Here is a 22,785-nt window from a genome sequence, read left to right as displayed (position 1 = left end):
TATTGCTGAAAAATGAGCCGTCAGGTTAAAAACATCTTGGTAAACTAGTTAAGCCAGTACACACAGCAGTCCTTTGGGGATAAGATTGTCCGCCCCTGAGCAAAGCATTTCTGGTAAAAGTAGAACGATAATCTGTGGACTGTTGTACTATATGAATCGGGTGCCTTGGATGGCAGAGGTTTGCTTTATAGCACCTTGGTCTGGGATCTGGTGCTCTGGGGGATCAGCTTGCTCGGGGACATGGACCAGCTGGGGGGTAAACGTGGTCCATCGGAGGCCCTTAGGCCAGCATAGGTGTTCTGGTTTGTCAGAAGGATTGGGTCTTATTGCTGTCAACTTTGGTACTTTATCTGTCAGACCTCCTTACCTTCAGCTTCTGTATTTGAGTTGATTGGCGCAGGATGTGTGAGAGATTTCACTTTGCTCAAGTGGTCTAGGTGACCTCGCTGTGTGGCAGGTGTGAGGGGGTACGATCAGCGCCGTCTGGGTCAGGGCACAGTGAGGTTTATAAAGAGGCCTGTATGAAAGGGCGGAAGGAGTAAATGCATCTGCTGGTTGTGGCGGGCAGCAAACCCAGACAACTGAGCGTCTGCCATAAATGTATCTGTGTTGACCCACATGCTTTTCATGCTATTTCTTTCGGTCACATTTAACACCTCAGCAGACTGCAGGGATACTTGAAGTCTTACAGCTTCCTGTTTGTTGACAGGAAGTACTAGACCCTTCCCCAGTGAACACACTTCCTGTTGGCGTACTGTAACACCGCACCCCCAAATAGCCGCCATCCCAGCATCCTGTGGGGCAGTTTGAGGGCGGAGCTCTCTGGCTGCTTCAAGGGCACGAGCCGAGCGAGCTAAAAACTTGACTGGTACCTCTCCTGGCTGTCCATGAGCAGCTTCCACCCCGCTGCTTATGCGGAGAGCAGTGCTGGCCAGAGGAAAGAGGAGCTGTGTAGGGGCGGTTTTTAATATTTTGTCTTTTTATGGCGGACGGGAATGGCAGAGGCTGTGCTGAGCCCTGGTGCGGCGAGCCAGTCGTTAATCCTGCTGCCGGGAAGCCTGGCATGTCGACATTCCAGACGGTTAACCTTTGGTCATTCATATTTCATTGCGTGATGTGGTTATGAGTGGGTGTCCCACAGCTGTGTGTGTGTGTGTCACATTTTTCCTTAAAAGGCCAGGCAAGCAACGCGTGTATAGGGTGTGGCCATGGGTATGTGAACAAGACAATACACGCCACCCTGCTATTGGAGTTTCTGTGATAGAGAGACTCTGTGTGTGTGTGTGTGTGTGTGTGTGTGTGTGTGTGTGTGTGTGTGTGTGTGTGTGTGTGTGTGTGTGTGTGTGTGTGTGTGTGTGTGTGTGTGTGTCTGGTTGTCAAGGAGTGTTTTTGTTTTCTTCCCTTCCAAACATTGCTGATGTAATTCTCTCTCTCTCTTTCCTTCCTTCCTTCCCACTTCAGGCTTGGAAAAGTATCCCTACATGGCAGGCCCAGAGACTGCTGTGCTCTTCTGTTGCAACGCCACCTGAAGGTGAGTCATTGTACTGCACCACCCCGAGAACATAAAGGAAAAAGTGCGTTCAGATGAACACAAACTTGATGCCCCAAATACCAATCTTTTTAAGCTTTCTTTATGTTCTGATTATTTTAGGATTTATTGTGAATTCCATGAAAGCCATATGACCTCCCATATCTTGGCAGTTCTGCTCAGCCATTGTTGCTTCGTACAGCTGATTTGCCTGTGATGTCATGCCGATAACTAACTGGTCATGTGCACACTGGTCATGCGAAGCAGCCGTCGGCTCCAAAGTAATGCCATTTTTCCAATGTCCTCCAAAGGGAGGGGAAGCCTAAACAAAGAGCTGACACTCTTGCTGTGTGGCCTGATTTTGTTAGTGTGCACTGCTTATGGTGGCTTTGTCAAGCCAGAGTGAGCTCTTACGTGGGGGGGCCTGAACTCTGTCCCACCCTCCCCTCCCCTCGCCTGCAGGAGGGAGGGAGATCTCCTCTCTGACTGGATGCTGGATTCTGTTTCAGTTTAATGGGTTGGATCGTTTCACGGGAGTTCCCCGACAGCCATTCATTCATGGGTGTTTGAAGGCAGGGCCCCCGCACTGGGGGGCCGGGAGGAGTGTATGGCCGAGAGCCTGTTCACTATGGGGGGGTACCTCTTCCTGTAGCGTGAAGTGCAATCAGAGCTCAACGGTGATTCATTAATTGGGAGCGACAGTTCACTGCTCCGAAAATAAGCATCTGTCACTCCTCGTGTTGTGCAGTGCTTTTGCGCTTAGAATGAATCGCTGAGCCTTTTTGGATGTTATCCAGCAGAAGAATCTCAGCGTGCCGCCTGTCAACACTCATGTGTCGCACAAAAACCGTTACAAGTAGCCCCTTGGTTAAGAACATCCAACTTGCGGACAAATCATACTTGCGAGCAGAGTAGCATAATGCCTGTTATATTAAGCGTTCAGGATAAATACAATATTCCATAATGATGAATGCACACGCCACTTTGGGACACTCGTGACAACATTGCACAGCTTCAGAGGTTCATTGGCTCGAGGTTCAGTGCAGCATCATACGTAGTTACTTCTATTATTACGGTATAGAAATGCACCGGATTGGTATTGATATCGACCGATACAGCAATAATCGGGCATCGGTCGACGATTGAAAATGAGCCGATATTTACTGGCGATAATCCCCTTTAAAATGGTGTCCCATATTGCTTTGCACATCTGTGTACTAAACGGTCAGAAAAATTTCTGCGATGCAGAATTATTTAAACGTTTTTAAAAAACAATTTGGAAACTCTTACTCTGCTAAAGGCAAGGACCTACTAATAAACGTTTCAGCACAACAAATTTGATCGCACACCTTAAGGCAGGACAGTGAAGAGTCTGAAAAGTTTCTGAAAAACAAAGACTGCAGTACTGCCGAATAACACTAGTCTGTCCGTAACACAAGCGAATTTGGGCAGACGGTGTGAAATCAAAAGCCATTATTACTCAGGAAAGTTATGGAGTTTATTTCACTTGATGATCAACCTTCTCTGTTATAAATGCTATAGATATATACAGTAAAATGTATACAGTTGAATACAGTGCTCTGAGACTTGCAAGCCAGAGTTATTTTATTTTTATTTAACAAACAATATTTTTTTTATTATTTTGTTGGAGTGTTCCTTTCAATTTATTAAAGCAAAATCTCCCAAACAGTCGGAATCTCAGTTTTTGAAATAATCACCTATTGGTATCAGCCAGGAATTTCCTTATTTCCTTATCGGCGCATCACTACTGTATAATAATAATAATTATTATTATTATTATGTACTTTATTATTTTTTCTGACTTGATTGCAAATTCATCTTAGACGGTGAGAGTAAAATAGATCTCGTTCATAACCTGTCTGTATTTTTTTAGACTTGGTGCTGAAATGCAGTTTGCTATTTCAGAGGCTTTTTAGTTGGGAGTTGAGCCCCTGCGATTGTGTGTGTTTGGTTTATGGACAGACTGTGTGGTTCAGGTGAATAGAGAGAGCAGGCTGAGCTCTCTGCAGCATTGAGGCTTTCGGCCCTGTGATTGGTCAGCCGGTCCTGCCGCCCAGGAGGTTGGAGAGGCTGCCACTGCGATGCTGGCAGCATACAACCCTTTAAGGTGGCCCTGCCATTGCAGCTAATTACGCCTGATAAATGATCCTGTTACAGACAACTGCTTATTTTTACTGTTTCATACTTCATACCACCCACCACTCATAGCTGTTTGGCAGATGGAGGGAAGTGAGCGTGAGCCAGAATCACTTGCCAGTGTTACTGTTCGGTCCGAGCAGTTCGTATCTAGGGAGACGTCAGCTGATCTGGCAACCCTTGACGAATGGTATTTTTATTCTGACGGGATGATGATTCTGCTGGACCAGGTGATAAGGTGTACTCGGTGTTCTGCTTTTTTTTCTGCATCGTGTCCTCTTCCAAGTGCCGAATGGGCTGCGTCGCTCTAATCACGCAGGGAAGGGATGGTGGACTCCACAGATTTTATCATTTGATGACCCAGGTTGATTTAAAGGATTGAGGTACAGCTACAGGTGGAGTGGATTAAGATGTAGGTTTGTTGGGTGTTGGGATGGTTAGGGGATGACAGAGACCTATGGGGCATGGGGTAGTCTTTGATCACGCGTACAAAGCCTGTCCTCCTCAAGGGTCCTGGTGTACAACTGTTGCAGCACCATCTGCTGGTCATATTTGTTATTGCTGTGTGACGCTCTGGTCCATTTAAATTTGTCGTTAACTTCCTTTTTCTCTGTCCCTCCTCCTCCTTTGTCAGAGGTGACTGTAATGTATCAGAACGGGCTCCCTGTGATGTCGGTCTGCCTGCCTTCACGGCGGGAACGTTGCCAGTTCACCCTGAAGCCGCTCAGCGACTCCGTGGGCGTATTCCTGCAGCAGCTGCAAGCAGAGGACCGGGGCATCGACCGCGTCGCCATCTACTCCATGGGTAACCCCGTCTGTCCGAATGCTTGCTGAAGTACATTCACTGTAGCGCAGCTGGCAAAATGCCGCCAGTTTGCCGCTCCTTATGAAAGGGCCTTTTCAGTATTTATTATGTCTATTAGCAGCTGTTCTCTGCAAATTTAGCTACTCTCTAGCATAGCTGTGAACCTCCAGCCAACCGCCTGTCCTGCCGCCCCCTTTTTTAGACGGTGTGAGAGTAGCCTCCTCCACGGGGATCGACATCCTGCTGCTGGACGACTTCAAGCTGCTCATCAACGACACCACACACGTGGTGCGGCCCCCCCGGAGAGGTGAGCTGTGCTGATGCCTTAGCGGCCTTCCAGACATTTTCTTGCACAAATTTACTAATACTTTAGAAAGACGCTGTATGTCGGAGCACTATTTACTTTGCAGTCTCAAATATCTCCCTCTGTTCTGTGTCCGTGCATGTGTGAACTTCATGCGTGTGTCTCAGAGCTCCTAGCGCACGAAGAGGCGGAGAGGTTGAACGACGTGAAGTTCTTAGTCCAGCAACTCTACACTACCCTACGCATTGAGGAACATCAGCTGACTAAAGAGCGCGAGCTGATTGGACGACTGGAAGACTTGAATTCACAACTCCGCCCCCTGGAAAAGGTGCCACTGCCTGGTTCTTTTAGACTCCTTAGAATAATTTGTATTATTATAGGGACGTAGACCTGATTTTGCAATTGGTGGAGGGCGACTTGATTTAGATTTCAGTGTCAGTCAGCGTGAATGTGAGTCGTTGTGATTGGACGACAGATAAAGGAGGAGCTGAGCCGGAAGGCGGAGCGCAGGACCACCTGGGTGCTGTGGGGGGGTATGGCGTACATGGCCACCCAGTTTGGCATCCTGGCACGCCTCACCTGGTGGGAGTATTCCTGGGACATCATGGAGCCGGTCACCTACTTCATCACTTATGGCACCGCTATGGCCATGTACGCCTACTTTGTGCTCACGCGTCAGGTGAGCGGCTGTAGCTGGCCGGCCGGCCGTCTTTACACGCGCCTCTGCATGTCCGTAGTGACCTTCCTCTGTCCTACGCTACAACATGCCAGCACCCTGACCTCTCTTCTGCTCTACCAGGAATACATCTATCCTGACGCCAGAGACCGGCAGTACCTACTCTTCTTCCACAAGGGAGTAAAGAGGACCCGCTTTGATGTTGAGAAGTACAACAAGTTAAAGGACGCCATCGCCGAGGTATTCCGAGGACAGCACCCCCACCCCCTCTCCCCATAACCGTAGCTGTAGCATGGTGGCTAACAGAGCAGAATCATCGCTCAGTCTCGGAGTTGGAGAGACCCAGGTCAGGCTATGAGTGCGAGGTTTATACATTCTGCCCGCATTCTCCCTGGGTCTCCCCCCACGGTCTAAAGTACTGCCCTTCAGATCAAGTGTGGAATATGACTCTTAAAATCTAGATTCATCCGTTTTATACCGCATGTCCTGGGGAGGGTCATAACACAATTCTGGGTAAATCACAGCCTGTTAAGATGCACTGTACCAGTAATTCTGGTTGGCTAAAACGATAAGTAAGGGGACCAATGGGTTAGTCTACAAACACATGAAATTCTGCCTTTATGATGCGTATCAGCAGAATTGGCTGCAGGGGCTGCTTTTCCGGCACGCTGTCATACAAGGAGAGCCGCTCTTAGGAAATCCTGTGATGCAGACAGAAAAGCTTCTTATTGAGGTTTTTTCCCCTGTATGCATGTATGTGTGTTTTTGGGCATTAAGTGGTAGATGTTATGAAGAGTTAATACCCTGGAAATGAAGCAGTGGTGTGTCCGTAGCTGCCCACCACCCCCCAGGCTGGGGCTTCCACAGGCAGCGATGAGAAGGCGCTGGACCCAGCTGCAGGGCTTCTCTTTCTCCTGTTTGATTGCCTCTCAGCTGTTTACTTTTTCTAACTTTTTGGACAGGAGGGACTGTTCTCACGCCTCTTTTCACATTCAGAGCTGCACACACAGCCCAGTTTTATTTTCATAAATTTTATGGACCCCTGGATATTCTCCAAATCCTAAAAAGAGACGAGAATATTTTTTCAGTCCTAGGTTGGCCTATCAGCTGTTCATGGATTTTTCCACCCTCCATATCTAAAGGTTCCCCTCTCTCTCAGTGAAATGATGTCATTTATAAGGGGGAACTTTAGCTCTGCATAAAAGTGCGGAGTTAGTCTCCCCGAGCTTTGGCCTTTGCTGTTATCTGTCAGGTTCCCGTTACTTTATTTCCTTCCATTGCTCTTCCTGGCTTTTTCCTGGGATGAATCCGTAGTGGATTTTATTTTCTTTGAAATCCATCGGCTCGATTGGACCTGTTATTCTAAGGGTACGTCTAAGGATTTGTCCAGGCAGCATTTTGTACAGCTGATCCAGGGATTAGGTACCGCTGACAGGCATCCATCTCCGTCATTTTGACACACGTGAACTTTCTGCGCTGCCCATTCTTCTCCATCACCTGAACTCTGTGTGGTCCATTCTCTGGCTACGCGGCAAATATTTCAAATGGGCAATTTGTTCTGTATTAAAGCAGTTTGCATTTCATGGTAAAAGTAAATCTGAGATTTTCTGCTTTGAGTGAGTGAGTGTGTATGCCGGCCCACGTTTGCGCCTCCTCTTAGTCTTTGCAATTAGCCCCTCTCAGCTGTGTCTGATGCTTTCATTTAGATGAATTAGGACATGGCCAGCCAATTACAGGCTGTCGGTTCATGCTGCTTATTCGCTCCTCTAGCAGCCGCCTGCTCTGCTCTCATGCTCTGCATTCTGGAAACGCAGACTGAGCACCCGAAACAGGGAATGCTGTCCTGTCAGTGGACCAAGCCTGCCACATTCATTAATACACTTACATCAGGGCTGTCAAACTGCAGTCCTGGGGGGTCGCGGCACATTTTTGAGTTTCCCCACGTTTAACACACCTGATTCAACTCCTTGCGCTAATTGCCACACAGCTCATTTGTGGTGGAACAGGGAAAGAGCTAAGCTACTGGGCTCCGGCCCCCCAGGACTGCAGCTTCACACCCCTGACTTGCATCCTTAAAGTCATTCTGTGGCACCTGAGTGGTTTTGATCCCTTGCCAGTGACCCACATTTTACCCTGTGCAACTGTGACATGTATATTGCAACCCCATTGGTTATATCCACATTTTAAAATGTAGTTTATAAACCATGTATTAATCAGTCACACTCACTTTTCAGTGTTAAATTCAACTGAATATGTGAAGAAAGTGACCATTTTTTGGAAATGTTGTCCTAATGTAAGTTATATACCAAGTTAATTGGACAAATGTTCAGATGGTTTTACATTTTGAAGGTTTTTTTTTTATGGCCATCTGACTTGAAATCCCATATACTACCTCATTTGGCTCCTTGATTATACTCACTTATAAAATGTGTAATCTGTTCTCTCTAGCTTGTTAAAGGGAAGCTGATTGTGAGCTCTTTGCCCCTGTAATGGAGACAACTCTGTACCAATTTAGGCCAGAGTAAGAGGCAGGATGTCATTTTCAGTTGTGTTGTTCAGCATTAACTTGTCAGCCCTTCATTCTCCTGTGCTGTGGTCATTGTAAGGTTTTTCACAGGGTTCAGTTTCACAGAGATCTTCCCAGATCTCACTGTCACTCTTGTCCTGCCATAGATTGATAACGCTTAGTACGTCCCTCTTGGTACAGCTTTGCTGCCTCAATTGCTCCTTCCTTTTCTTTGCTGACATCTGTGGCGGGTAAAGAGCCAGTGAATAGCCAGCGCAGTCTTTTACCATGTTGCTGAAGATGAAACGGTGTCATCGTGAGAGAAAGGAAGGAGCTGTGATTTCCAGAGTCTGAGTGGTATGGCCTGTAGTATAGTATGGCTCATAGTATAGTGGTATAGTATGGCCTGTCGTATAGTGGGATAGTATGGCCTGTAGTGTACTGAGCAGTTACTCTTCACTTACTGTTGAGAAAGGCTGTCAATAAATATGGAGTGAGTCACTCTACTACTTCTAATCTTTCTGTATTATTCTACTTTTCTTCCTCCCTTCTCTTCTTTCTGTCATTCCCCTCTTATCGTTCTGCTGCTTGACACTCTCCTCCGTCTTCTCGCACCTCTGCCTCTTTCCATCTTTCCCACATCCATCTCCCTTATCTTTTCTTTTCCATCATCCCTCTCTCATCTCCTCCTCTGTTGTCTCCTCCCTCCTATCTTGCCTGTCTTCCTTCGCCCCCCTCTCACTTCACCACTCCTTCACCTCATCCCCTCTCTCTCTCTTCTCCCCTCCCTCCTGTCTGTCTGTCCTCACTCCATCCCTCTCTTTCCCTTCTCCTCTCTCCTCCCTCGCTTTCCTCGTACAGGCGGAGTTGGACCTGAAACGCTTGCGCGACCCCCTCCAGCTACAGCTTCCCATTCAGCAGATTGTGGCCAGCAAGGATTGATGGGAAGGGATCCCTCCCTCCTCTCCCGTATCATTTTTTTTTTCTTTCCCTCTTTTATTCTTTCTCACTCTCCCACTTCCCACCTCTGACATTATTTCAGAATCTAGGGAATTTTTTTCTTTCTTTTTTTTTTGAATTCTACTTTTTAATCTTTTGACTGGAAACAGAATAAAATAAACAACACAGGAAGAGGGGAGGTACCAAAAACATAAACTGGTCATTTTCTCAAAAGAGGAACACGATACTGATTTACCAAGGAGCTGAAGAGGTGGCGTCACTGTTCACGATGTGGCAGAAGAAGACGGGAGCAGCGCAGCGGCGAGCAGGAAGCATGGATCACCATGGGATGTGATCCGTTTGGGCGTAGGAGAATGTCACAGAGGCGGGTGCCTATCACCCCTTCTTCCTCTTCAAGGAACGGATGGGTGTTTGTTGAAGAGGTGCCCCATGTTTTGGAACGCCTCCCCTGCCCCTCTCTCCCCCCTCCCCGCCCCCCCCCACAGCTGCACATGTGATCATATTGTGGATGTTAAAGGTCTACAATGGCTTCATACTTGGGGGCTGAAAGCGTGGAATGAAGTAGGTGGCTAAACTAACAACTGTCACCCTTGCCACCCTATGTGCACATACGCCCCTGGGTGGGGTTGAGGATGGATAGTGTCATGCCCCTGTCTCCACCACTGGGGCGGCGCTCATAACCGCTGCAACACTGACTTCCTGTCTCTGACTTCCTGTACGGACCCTCTCTCAAGTGCGCCCTGAGAGTACTGCCGGTAAAACATCACTGTGTGTTTGATTATTCCAAAAAAGAATTTTTGGCACTTTTTATTTTAAAAGCCATAATAACTTTGTTAAGAGAATATATATATCAGAGTAATGAAACACAACATTTTATCCTGGTCGTCTTTTGTTTCTCATTCAGACACGCACAGCGTATCAAAGGCTCACCATGCATCACCGTCAGCATGGCCTCATTCATAAGGAACCGCCCTGCAATGCAGATTTTTTCACCACACATTTTATTATATTAAAAGTTACATTTTCCTGCACTGTCTGCTTCAGTGTGGGCAGTGTTAAGCTTTTTTGTGTTCAGGGATACTGTTAAAATTTCCACCACTCCAAGTTTCATCCAATACCAACAAGTGCTGCTGTCACAGGCTGTTTTGACAATTGCTACTTTAGCTATGTTTCCCATAGTGCCTCGCTGCCACCAAATCCGAGGGCGCAGTGTGACATGCATGTGAAGATGTCACACGCACGCATCAGTGCCATTAGGAATAATAATTTGAGCTGTCAGATTACTGGCAGGGGGGAGGGGAGGAACAGGGTGTTTACTTTTTACCCTTAATTTTACGAGTAAAGGGGCAGCGACCCCTCTGGTCTCTGCCAGCCTCACCTGTAAGCTCAACCAGCGCGTTTGATTGGAATAGAGGAACTGGAGAGTGGTGGTCGGCAGTGTTTTCTGTGTGTGTGTGGCTAACCGGGATGTGATATCGAGAGCGCAGTGTTCCAGATAACAGGGGTCTCTGATGAAATGGAAACCCCCCCCCCCACTTCATCCCACTGTTGTAAAAGTAAAGTTAAATCAACATCAAATTAAAATGCATTAGATTAATCAGAAGGCTTTCGCAAACATTGAAGCCGTGACTTTTCCGATATCCAGATGAATTTCGCTAAAAGGAGATGAAGTTATGCATTCGTATGCTAAATAGATTTATGAATTTTTAGATTAAATAGGTTTGGGGGGGGGTAGGTTTATTTAAAATGCACAGAGGAATTTCTGTAGTGGCATAATGAGGAATCTGTGATGAGAATTCTGAGTGGCCTTGCCGTTGGTCTTCTAGAAGGGAAGCCGTTCAGCTAAATGCACATCTTTTAGTGCCGGAGTGGGATCTGCGCTGGCAGGTGTCTGCAATGTTGCAAGTTTGGTCCTTGTCTTCATTGTCCCAGCGACATGCTCGCTGGACACCCCCGGCAGCTAGAGGGCGCTCCATATTCATTCTGCCTGTTCATATTTCTGTGCATGTCACCAAAGCTCTGTTTGTGCTCTGAGGAAGGCTGTCAGATCAGCTTGGCACCGCTTCCGGAATATGGAAACTCCGTCCTCTCTCCCATGTCCCAGTTCATGCAGATGTGGCCTTTAAACGCACAGCAACAAACTCAGCTGGTTTGTCAGAGCCTTTCGTTTCCGTTTGGAAGGAGGTATAAACATGAAGCAGTTTGGGAAATACGAGATTGGTGACTCTGCATTTATGCATGTTGGGAGGGAGTACAGGTGCATGTTGAGGGTGTGAGAAAGTGTGTGGCCCTTTGTCTTCTTGCTCCTAATGCATTCTGAAATGAACCCCTTTTTAGCCCAAACAGCTGTCAGTTGGCCCCAGCCTGCTGGGGAGGGACGTTCACCAGTTCCAATTGGTCAGAGGGAGAACGTTCTCCTGCCTCACTGACATTTCCATCACTCAGTCACGTTTTCATTCATTTTTCCTTTTTTCTTCCTTTTTCTAAATGAGAATATATCAAAATATAGGGATTTATTCTAAAGCGGGTGTTGCATGAATGTATGTTTACATGGGGAAAAAAATTATTTAGAAAAACCTAATAGAGTTACCAAATTGATTTAGGAGCATTTCTCTGCAGAAAGATGGACTCGTGTGTGTGGGGCATCGACTGGGGCTGCTTCACAATACACCAGCACAGCGTCCCAGGCAAAGCTGGCTGCCTCTTAGCAGACTCCCTCCACTCTGCATAAGGGTTGTTGGGGTAAAGTGGGGCCAGCCTGTCCAGTTCTGTCCTCCCTTCTTCGTCCATCTGTCCGTCTGTCTGTGGGCATGGACGCCTCTGAGTCCTGGGATTCAGATGCTAAGCTCCTTCAGAGAGCATGCAGTACAAACCAAGGTGTGCACGTCCGTCCGTCCCCCCCCCCCCCCCCCCCCCCCAGTTTCTTTTACCATCCTATTATCATCCTTTTAAAGCCCCTTTTTAGTTGAGGTTTCTTGTTTTAAGCTTTGGTGTGTGCATCATTTTAAAGTCGAATCCTGTTTACGTGCACAAAGATGATAAAACGAAAAAGCGAACGAAGCAGGATGTAAGGTTTCATCGTTTGCTTTTCGTTGGGATCCCCGTTCCATTTCTTCTGTTGGCATTGGATGCTGTAATGTTTATTGAGATGAAAAACAGAATTTAAACAATGTAAAATCCTGTATCATTTATGAAATATGTATAAAAGAGAAATGTAATTCAGTTATCAATAAAATACTTATCCAGTTTTTGGAATACTTTGTTGTGTGGTATTTTGTTCTTGGCACTATCCCTTGAAATCTCACCCACCTGATGATTTGAGATGCCTAACCCAGTATCCCGGTCACACAAAGTGGGCTCTTAGAGCCTGTACCAGGTGATACAGGGCATGGGGCGGGAGTATACCCTGGGGAAGATGCCAGTGCATCACCACAGAGCCTCTCCATGCCTTGTGCTCTGGCACTCTTTAGTATGACTGACGTTTACCTTAATGGTGTTCCAGGCTCCTGTGTTTACAGGACAGAGCTCCCGGTTTGGACACTGCCGCCTTGACCTGCTTCTCCAGTCATCCTTGGCCTCCGCTGTTTCCTGTATCTGACCAACATCCTCCTGAGATAGGACCTGTCTGTCGTTCCAGAAAGCCAACTGCCACAGTCCATCTTTAGCCCTTCGTCGCTCGTGTGTTTGTCTTCAGGCAGCCTCACTCTCCTTAGCTCCCCCTTCTCTGGCTCTGGTCCCTCGCACTGTTAGTTATTGTACTACGGTCCGCTTATCGACATGGGCGGCGCTGACATCTATATTTTAATGGCTCGTAGGAGCTTGACAGACGCATGTGGTTTGGGGACGTGCTGCTGCACCCCCTGCACTGCCTTGACAGGTAATCTGTCCTGAAATGCCAGGAAAGGTTGTATCCTTTCAGTACGTTATGTGCCTATTTAAAGCAGGGAAGCTTTTGATAAGCAGCCTCGCTTCCTAGCCGAACCCATGACCTTTCTCTGTAATGCTTTGTCTTGCTAATTGTCCTTCATCCACCTTGGTGGATGATCTGCCAGTTCATTCCAGTGCCCAGGCCCCAGGTTGGTGTGGAACCCGTCCTTTCCTCTGCACCCATTGTAAGGAGATGCTGCTAAGCAGTCGAGCGAAAAGTTAGGCCCGTTCCAGATTGTTTCATTTAATGTCCTTTATTGGCTAAGGTAATTAATTTAAATTAAAGTGAAGCTAAATCGGCTGCCACTTTGTTGTGGGCCATCTAAATTGAAGCTGCAGGGCTTATTAAAATTTATTCTTTATAATAATGAACAAACTTGTTTAAGGAACGTTCATGCTTGACTTGTCCCCCACCGCAGTGTTGAGTTCTCCCTGAGGCATCCATAATAGGGCTGTCGTGCTCTGGTTGACCTCTGCCGCGGACAGGCGGTGCTCAGCTTAGATCTGCTCTCCATTAGGCGCCCATGTCCTAGGTGTGCTGCAGCTGGAGAGTGGGAAGTCAGGAAAGGGGGTATTGTGGGGTTCTGGAGCAAACGGAGGTCTTGAGATGGAGGGAGCAGCATCTTAGAGCTGAGAATTGGCCGTTTTGGTTGAGGCTTGGGGGACACTGATTGGTTTAATATACTTTTCAATCCTCTCTAGTCATCACTCTTTGCCATAGAGAGAAAGTCTGGCTGCAGTATCTGGGAATGGTGGCGGAAGTGTCCTACATGGGCTTATTCCGGGATATGTCACCACCAAACAATGGAAGGATGGTCCTGTCAATGGGTGATGGAGACGTCCGCATAAATTGGTGCAGGGTGGGGGTTGAAAGTCAAGGCGAGAAATGCCTGTAGCCAGACGCCGAACCAAATTAAACACAGTTCCTTCCCCATTCTCATTTTTCCTCACTATCCAGTTGTGCTTTCCTGTCGAGAGATAAGTCTCCCATTAAAATCCACCCCTCTTCCCTGAAGTGACCCAGAGTCTTCACAGTAAGTTAAGACATTCCAGCAGGTTCTCCCTCATCTTACACGCAAAAGCTCGCTGAAGGTCGACGCTGCCCACGGTCCGTCTCCCTCAAAACATGCTGCTTCTATTCCTCTCTCTGCCTCTATGGGACATGCCTCGGGCAGAGGCCGCAGGTGAGTGACTGCATTCCACCTCAGAATGCTGGTGAGGAAATGTGGATTACTCAGAAAGAGGGATTAGATCGTTTCAAGAATTTCCCAGTGTTCACCACAGATTAGTAAGATTTAGTAAGGAGTTACGCATTTGTTGTACGTTTTGAAAATGTATTGGCTATATTTCAGCAGCAGAATTAGCTTTTGTAACATAAGTAATTACAGATTAATGTAAGGGAAGGAACAGGTTCGCCATATAATTACTAACTTATATTAGTAATTAAAGTATACTAACATAATTGCTGAAGGTTCAGTAATTCTAGCGGAGCAGTTGAGTTTGGGAGCCGTGCGAACGCGATGACACTCGGGCTCAGCCTGTAAGCAGTCAGCAGCCCTGAGCTCACCGAAAGGGCCGCGGCACTGCAGAGCACAGCGTCACACCTGTGTCTCCGTATCAAGGCGGCGTAAAAGATGGCCGTTCGGGATTCCGTATGAACCACAGAAGGCTCCAGTCATGAACGTTGGGGCCTTGACCTGAACCTCCGGTTGTCCTTCGCCTCCAGTTCTTCCTGCGTGTCCCTGGAATCCTTCTGAGATAGGATGTCTTCAGACAAGCGCTATATAAACTTTGTGTCATGAATTTTGTTTGTTAGATAAAATGTTTCCTGAGTTTTCTGCGGCCCACAACTGTCTGCTTAAGGAAAGCATGAACACTAGAGTGCTAATCAGTCACTCTCTCTCTCTCTCTCTCTCTCTCCTCTCTCTCTCTCTCTCTCTCTCTCTCTCTCTCTCTCTCTCTCTCTCACTTGCTAAGCCAGATGGATTGATGGCTCTTTGGTTCTGCTGCCTGTCACAGACATCCTGGCATTGTCACCTCTTTTCAGCCGACGGGCTCATGTCTCTCCTGGTCATGCCACTGACAGTTTGTGATGAACTCTTCCATCCATCTTCTAACTGCTTATCTTGGATGGGGTCGTTGGGGGGGGGGGGCCGCAAGCCTGTGGCCGGCAGCACAGAGCGCACAGCTGGGGTTCACCCTGGGTGGAATGGTAGTTCATCACAGGGCTGATTAACTTTTGCTCGTTCCCATTTTCAGATTGTCCCTCATGCCTTCTAATGCGCCTCTGTGTACTAATAGTGGCCTAATTCTGCCACTTAGACTGAAGAGTGAGGAGGGGTTGGTTGTTGGGGGGCTGTAGCTTGTTGTCTGCTGTCTGATGCAGTTTGTTTAATCCTCTGGTGATACCCGGGCTGCCTTTTGCTCTCCCTCTTACTGAATGAGTCCCCATGTTCAGAAATGAGGTTTGTACGCCAACTCAGACCCTTTGGCCATAGGAGACAATTTCATCATATTTAACATCCAGCTTCACAGGATGAAAAACCAAATTTTGGAAAGTAATGAAAGAAAGAAACATTAGACTCAAGAAACCGGCATTCACTCATTCCGGTTGACCATCACAGGACTTTAATATCCATTTAAGGATGTAATCATTATTTAAGCTGGCAGGTGGATCCCGCATCCCTCTAATGAAGCACCATGAGCAGAATGACATATGACCTTCGGTTCTTTGCCAGCTGTGGACCCGTGTTCCGCTTACATCAGCCTGAATGAGCCATGGAGGAACACGGACCACCACGTGAACAGCTCCTTGGGCGTGCCCCTGTGCGACAACTACATGAACGGGGAGTGGTACCCGCTTCACGGGCATGGCGGGAGACGCCATGCCCACCTTCTGCATCGCAGAGAACCACTGTGGCACCCATGCGCCCATCTGGCTCAACGGCAGCCACCCGCTGCCCGGCAGCGGCATCGTCACACTGCCCACCTGCGCCAGCTTCAACGACAACTGCTGCCAATGGAATGCCAGCGTGGACGTCAAGGCCTGTCCCAACGGTTACTATGTGTACCGCCTGCCACGCCCCACTGTCTGTTTCCATGTCTACTGTGGCCGTGAGTCCCCACCTACCCGCCTTTCTACCCACCTCTCTGGATCCATCCATCCACCTCCTAAGCCAGTATCCCATACAGGGTCGCTTAAATGAAAAAATGGGATCTTTTGCTTTAGCTTTGGTTTTACTGTAGATTTTTTAAACTGCTGCAGTGTAGATGCATAGATGAACTAAGATATTTTGTCAGGTGATAACAGAAGCTGAAAGACAATGTTGTTGGTTATGCATCAGTTTTGATGAAATATGTAGTTTTGGTGTTTTTGCCTCTTACCTTAGTATGGCAGCATAGACAATGAATGGCAGATTTATAAAGGTGGGCCATCAAACATCAAGCACACAATTCTTCTGGGGATTCTTCCCCTGCTTCTCTATCATATAGCTCAGTGTTTCCAGTCCTCGGTGACTCCCAACTCGCAGGGAATTGGGAGAGTGCAAAAATGTGGACTGTCTGGGGGCCCCCGAGGACCGGTTTCAGAAACACTGCACTAGGCAGACCTCTTTTTCTATAAAAGCCATTTCATATTACGTTTTCCACTTTGGATGCATTGAAATAGCTAATGATTATTTACATTGTCTCAGTATATTAATATCAACCTTATTTTTTCTCTCATTGTCAGCAAAAAAAACTGATGCAATCACATCTTATTGTAATTTATGACGTTCCCTGAAATGAATGTTTTTCTATGCCCGATTCTTCCTCTGCTGCTATATTATTAGATTATAGGCTCCTCCTGCTGATAGAAACCGTTAAAAAGCAGAGCGGTACGGTTTGTGTGTATATGTCTTCCTGTTTACTGCTCCGTCTTTCTCTGTCACATGCTGTTCAGCAGTCTGGTCTCAGAGGTCCAGTAATGATCCGTCATCTGTCTGTCGGCCTTTCCGCTAGATTTCTACGATATCTGTGACGAGGTTGATTGCCAGGGTCCAAACTGTCCGTCGGCTGAGTGTCAGTGTCCCAGCGGTACCACCCTGGGGCTTGATGGTCAGACCTGCCTGGGTGAGCGAGGGCAACGGAGAGTCTGGGTAACAATGGAGGGGGGGGCAAAATAACTGAAAATTGGAAGGGATTTGAAGATTTATCCAAGTATAAGATCGAGTTAAGATCCAATTAAATGTAGTTGCTAAATTTAATTGATGTAGTAAAAGTAGAGTACATTTATTTGCATGCGTAAAGCTTATACAGAGTAATACAGCTGTGGAAAAAATTAAAAGCCCACTCTATATTTTTTAAAAATCTGCATTTTTAAACCCTGGTTAAATCTTGGTTCTACTAGCAGAACACTACAGTCTGAGGCAGGCTGCTTCCAGGCTCAATGTTTCTAAGACAGCAGGACACAAGAACAAGGTGAAGCAAGAGATACTGGCAACAACCAAAAACCTGCCAGGTGGAAGGCAGAAGAAACTTACTAATGCCAGAGATGACAGTCAACTTATCCAACAGTGACTGATAAATCAGAGGATGACCTCAAGTGAGAAAGAAAGAATGGGAAGCATTAAATGTGTGTAAAGACCCATAAAGCAAGGAAGAAGCCCTTCATGAATGAGAAGCAGGGAAGAGCCAGGCTGGAGTTTGCAAAAAAAAAAATAATAATAATAAAGAGTGTATTTTACACAGACGCACACCCATAAATTGAGAAATAGAGAAACTGAAAATTTTGCTGTGGTCTCTTATTTTTTCCAGAGCTGTATATTAGCTGGAAATGCACAAGACCATTCTTGAGATTTGGACTCACATCCTGCCTATTATGAGACTGTGCTAAATTAACTACACTGCAGGCCGCCCTGTGAGTGGAGCGTTGATTTCTTGAGAATGAATTGCATGATGGGAGACGGTCCTGATTCAGGACATTTCGCCCTCCTGGCCAGACATGAACGAGTGTGAGAGGAACAATGGCGGCTGTGCAGAGGTGTGTGTGAACACCAAGGGGTCCCACCGCTGCGAATGCGGCCCGGGGAAGGTGCTGGGGGGCGACGGCTGGAGCTGCAGAGGTGAGGTCCCCCCGCCCGGCCCCGCCACCCTTCGTCCCACGGTGGAAATGCGGGATCATTTATCCCCCTCCCCCCTCCCTCAGAGATCGAGGGCTGCCACAACAGCAATGGCGGGTGTAGCCATGGCTGCGCGGTGCTGCAGGACTCCTACGTCTGTCAGTGCCCTCGCGGCCTGACGCTTGGGGAAGACCAGCGCACCTGCCAGGGTAAGGCAGAAGGGAGAGGGGGTTTGGGGTGTGTGTGTGTGTGTGTGTGTGTGTGTGTGTGTGTGTGTGTGTGTGTGTGTGTGTGTGTGTGTGTGTGTGTGTGTGTGTGTGTGTGTGTGTGTGTGTGTGTGTGTGTGTGCGTGTGCGCCTCTGTGTTGGTTTCTATTTGTATAAAACCTGTTGGGACATGTTTCAGGTCTTCACAATATAAATTTCAGTTTTATAAAAAACAAAAAAAAAAATCTGTGAATGCACTCAAAAAAAACTAAAACAGCTAAATATTGGGTGTGTTTGTGTAGTTATTGTTAAGCTTAGGGCTGGGTACGGGGTTAGGGTTATCATAGTTAGGGTAGGGGTTATGCCCATAGAAATGAATGGAGAGTCCCCACAATGATGTGTCTTTCACTATGTGCTGTTATGGTTGTGTGTGTACATGTGTGTGTGCATTTGTATGTGTCTGTATGCCTGTATGTCTGTAGGTATGTGCTATTATGTGTGTGTCTGTGCCAGTTCGTGACTCTGTGTGTTTGTTTATACATGTGTGTTTGTATGTGTCTGTCTGTATGTCTGTAGGTATGAGTTTGTCTGTATGCCTGTATGTCTGTAGGTATGATTCTGTATGCCTGTATGTCTGTAGGTATGAGTCTGTCTGCATGCCTGTATGTCTGTAGGTATGAGTCTGTATGTCTGTGTGTAGGTATGCCTGTGTGTATGTGTCTGTCTGTATGCCTGTATGTCTGTAGGTATGAGTCTGTCTGCATGCCTGTATGTCTGTAGGTATGAGTCTGTATGTCTGTCTGTATGTATGCCTGTGTGTATGTGTCTGTGTGCCCGCACTCATACCCTCAACACTGTGCTATTTCAGTGCCAGTACAGTGCCACCCCCAGCTCCATACAGGTGTCCGTGCCCAAGAGCCTGGTGGGGGGCCTGGACCTCTTCCTGTCCAACTCGTCCTGTCGCGGCGTCTCTAACGGGACCCACGTCACCCTGAGCTTCAGCCTAAAGACCTGTGGGACTGTGGTGGAGGTCAGGACCCGGCCGGCCACAGCGCTCCCATCGTTACTATACCACCCCCCTACCCCCAACCCATAGCTATGATAATGTAACAATGATGATTGACAGTAGTGATAACACCTGTGCCACAGGTGATAAATGACAAGATCGTGGGCAGCAACCTGGTGACGGGCCTTCCGCGGTCCAGCCCTGGCAGCAGCAGCGATGTCATCGTCCGCACCAGCAAGCTGCTGCTGCCCGTCACCTGTGAGTTCCCGCGCCACTATGAAGTGTCGGACGGCTACCAAGCGAGTCTGCACAGCGCCGCCTTGGAGCTGGCCGGCCACAGCCACGGCATCTTCCCCTTCAGCCTGGAGCTCTTCAAGAGCGCCGACTTCTCCGAGCCGTACAGCTCTCCGCCGCGCCTGCACCTGCAAGATGCGCTCTTCTTTGGCGTGGAGCCGCAGGAGCGTGTCGCCGGCCTGGCTGCGCTTGTGGAGAGCTGCTTCGCCACGCCGGGCCCTACGGCCGACCAGGCGCTCAAGTACTACCTCATCAAAGACGGGTGAGTCGTGCTGGACCACGACCATACTGCAGGCCTTCTGACAGATGGGAGTTGTAGTCCAGCGTGTTCAGTTAATAAGCTTTTTAAACAGGTTTTTTTACATGTTAGAAAACAGCATCTCTAAATTTCCTGTAGTCTGCAAAATTTTGCCTAAGCCAGAACACCCAGGGATTTGCAGAAAATGTCTATAACCAAAGCATGCAAAATAACACATGTTAACCATGACTGCAACCAGTCAATTGCACTTGGTCTACGGAGGGCCCCCCCAGTCGGCAGAATATACAGTGAGGACTCGGTAGCTCACACCGTAATAAAGGTTGGAGAGTATTAATATAGCCTTCATTTTGTATGGAATGAACACAGAGAGCAGCTGAGTGTGAGGGCGTCTGTATGGCGTCGTCATGTAAAACGATTCACTCCCACCGGGCAGTTCACCGTCAATGACAGCATATACCGCATATTGTCCCGGACGTTATTAATAAATGGGGGCTGGCAGGGCAGCTTTCCCCAAGCTGACAGCAAAGATCAGTGCTATGTGGTGCATACTTACAAAGTGCTGCTAATTCACACCTCAGACACTCAAATCCAATCTGATCTGAGAAAGTCTCGTACTCAAATGTGACCTGAGGACGGAGTCATCCAGTAATGCCATGGCGAACTACGCACCTCGCATCGCTCTGGAGTCCGCTGAGTGCCAGTCACATGACAAAATGTTGGTTCGAAGGCCAGAGGGCTCAGATCAAGGTGACCCCTGTTCTCCTTTTCACTTTCTCACCTACTCTCTCTTGCTTTCTTGCAGCTGTATTTCAGATGAGTCAGTGAAGCAGTACTCATCTAAAGACCAGCTTTCCAAACACTTTCAGGTGCCAGTCTTCAAGTTCGTGGGCAAGGACAATGAGGTGAGTGAGAGAGTTTCTTTCGAACATGCATGATTTTTGTCTGCCTGTATGGCTGTTCTCTCTGTCTGTATGTCTGTCGGACTGTCTGTCCATCTGTCTGTCAGCTTGCCTGTCTGTATGTCAGACTATCTGTCTGTGTGTTTGTCTGTATGTCTATCCATTCATCTGTCTCTGTCTGCCTGTCTGCATGTTTATCTTCCTGTCTGTTTGATGATCTGTATGACAGTTAGCACGGTTCCTTTATAACCCACATTCTATGTATTTTATATTTACTGTTTGTATATACATCTTTATTATTTAATTCCTTTCTTTTAACTTACATTATCCCCCTTTATTTTTAGTGCTGTGCTCTAAGCCTTTATGTTGATGTGTTGAATGAGTGTGTTGATGTGTAGATATGACATTAAACCATTGAATCTTCCATGTATGTCTGACTGCCTATCTGTCTGTCTGTGTGTATGCATGCCTGTATAACTGCCTGCCTATCTGCCTGTCTGTGTGTATGTATGCCTGTGTATCTGCCCACCTGTCTGTGTGTATGTATGCCTGTATATCTGCCTGCCTGTCTGTGTGTATGTATGCCTGTATATCTGCCTGCCTGTCTGTGTGTATGCATGCCTGTATATCTACCTGCCTATCTGCCTGTCTGTGTGTATGCATGCCTGTATATCTGCCTGCCTGTCTGTGTGTATGTATGCCTGTATATCTACCTGCCTGTCTGCCTGTCTGTGTGTATGCATGCCTGTGTATCTGCCTGCCTGTCTGTGTGTATGTATGCCTGTGTATCTGCCTGCCTGTCTGTGTGTATGTATGCCTGTGAATCTGCCTGCCTGTCTGTGTGTATGTATGCCTGTGTATCTGCCTGCCTGTCTGTGTGTGTGTATGCCTGTATATCTGCCTGCCTGTCTGTGTGTATGTATGCTTGTATATCTGCCTGCCTGTCTGCCTGTCTGTGTGTATGCATGCCTGTATATCTGCCTGCCTGTCTGCCTGTCCGTGTGTATGTATGCCTGTATAATTGCCTGCCTGTCCGTTTGTATGTATGCCTGTATATCTACCTGCCTATCTGCCTGTCTGTGTGTATGCATGCCTGTATATCTGCCTGCCTGTCTGCCTGTCTGTGTGTATGCATGCCTGTATATCTGCCTGCCTGTCTGTGTGTGTGCATGCCTGTATATCTGCCTGCCTGTCTGTGTGTATGTATGTCTGTATATCTGCCTGCCTGTCTGCCTGTCTGTGTGTGTGCATGCCTGTATATCTGCCTGCCTGTCTGTGTGTATGTATGCCTGTATATCTGCCTGCCTGTCTGCCTGTCCGTGTGTATGTATGCCTGTATATCTGCCTGCCTATCTGCCTGTCTGTGTGCGCCTATTTTGACAGGAGGTTTTCCTGCACTGCCGAGTGCTGGTCTGCGGCCAAAGGGAAGATGGCTCCCGCTGCTCCCAAGGCTGTCGGAGACGGATGCGGCGGCAGCTCTGGACTGAGGAGCACCTGGACCAGCGCATCCTGACGGGCGGCCCGATCCGGATCCTGCCGGACCCGTGATAGAGCCTGATCTCTCTGTCCTGGCTAAGCTAAGCACTGAGATCTGTCAGAGTCTGGCTCTTACGCATGTTCAAGCTTTGACCTTTCACACCTCAATACTAAGACGTGCACAGAGAACGTCACACATACGTGCGTGTTACACAGAGATACATTTGAAGGGTTTCCCACAGTCTCCAAACAAAAAAAAACACAGAAATCAAAGAAAATTTCAGCAAGCATCTTTTGCCTTTTTAAAGACATTTATCTGGAGTGGTGTGTCCCCACAAGGTTTGTGTTTTCAGGTTTGCCATGATGTCCTCTAAGAATACGCACACGCACACAAATACACGCACTGACCCTGCAGGAGTCTCTAAAACCCCACAGTTACTCGCAGTCATTCCTCTCCTTCTGTTTTACGTTTTAAGTCTCAAGCGGTCTGTACATCGGCACATTCTACTCACAGCAGCCATTTGGAGAAAGTTTGCTTTTTTCTGAGTAGTTTTAATGTAGTTTGTAACAAAACTATATCAGTACTTCATTATTAAATAAATAATATGCATTAAAAAAGATATGTGCATAAAATTTCACAGTGGGAGAAAAAGAGCAATTTAATCTTTTGGTAAGATTTCACT

General features: G+C 47.5%; 2 protein-coding genes across 2 annotated transcripts in view; both read left to right on the top strand.

Moving 5' to 3' along the window:
• mcu (mitochondrial calcium uniporter) overlaps positions 1-12,191 on the top strand; it is a 52,802-nt gene extending 40,611 nt beyond the window's left edge. Inside the window, exons 3-9 of the mRNA XM_049007886.1 lie at positions 1,462-1,531; positions 4,320-4,490; positions 4,693-4,797; positions 4,962-5,122; positions 5,270-5,473; positions 5,594-5,710; positions 8,838-12,191. Coding sequence (XP_048863843.1) covers positions 1,462-1,531; positions 4,320-4,490; positions 4,693-4,797; positions 4,962-5,122; positions 5,270-5,473; positions 5,594-5,710; positions 8,838-8,918 — 909 coding nt within the window. The 3' untranslated portion in view covers positions 8,919-12,191. The remainder of the gene's footprint in view (positions 1-1,461; positions 1,532-4,319; positions 4,491-4,692; positions 4,798-4,961; positions 5,123-5,269; positions 5,474-5,593; positions 5,711-8,837) is intronic.
• Positions 12,192-14,025: 1,834 nt separating this feature from the next.
• Positions 14,026-22,740, top strand: oit3 (oncoprotein induced transcript 3). The gene is given in 11 exon segments (XM_049007780.1): positions 14,026-14,047; positions 15,602-15,720; positions 15,722-15,977; positions 16,863-16,973; positions 17,843-17,965; positions 18,049-18,171; positions 19,037-19,050; positions 19,052-19,198; positions 19,318-19,730; positions 20,530-20,629; positions 22,010-22,740. Coding segments are annotated over 11 exon segments (1,593 nt in total). The 3' UTR covers positions 22,175-22,740.
• Positions 22,741-22,785: the final 45 nt, after the last annotated feature.

Source organism: Brienomyrus brachyistius, chromosome 3 (genome assembly GCF_023856365.1).
Source record: "Brienomyrus brachyistius isolate T26 chromosome 3, BBRACH_0.4, whole genome shotgun sequence".
NCBI lineage: Eukaryota > Metazoa > Chordata > Actinopteri > Osteoglossiformes > Mormyridae > Brienomyrus > Brienomyrus brachyistius.
Note: the sequence above shows the minus strand (reverse complement) of the source record. Positions and strands in the feature narration are given on the sequence as shown.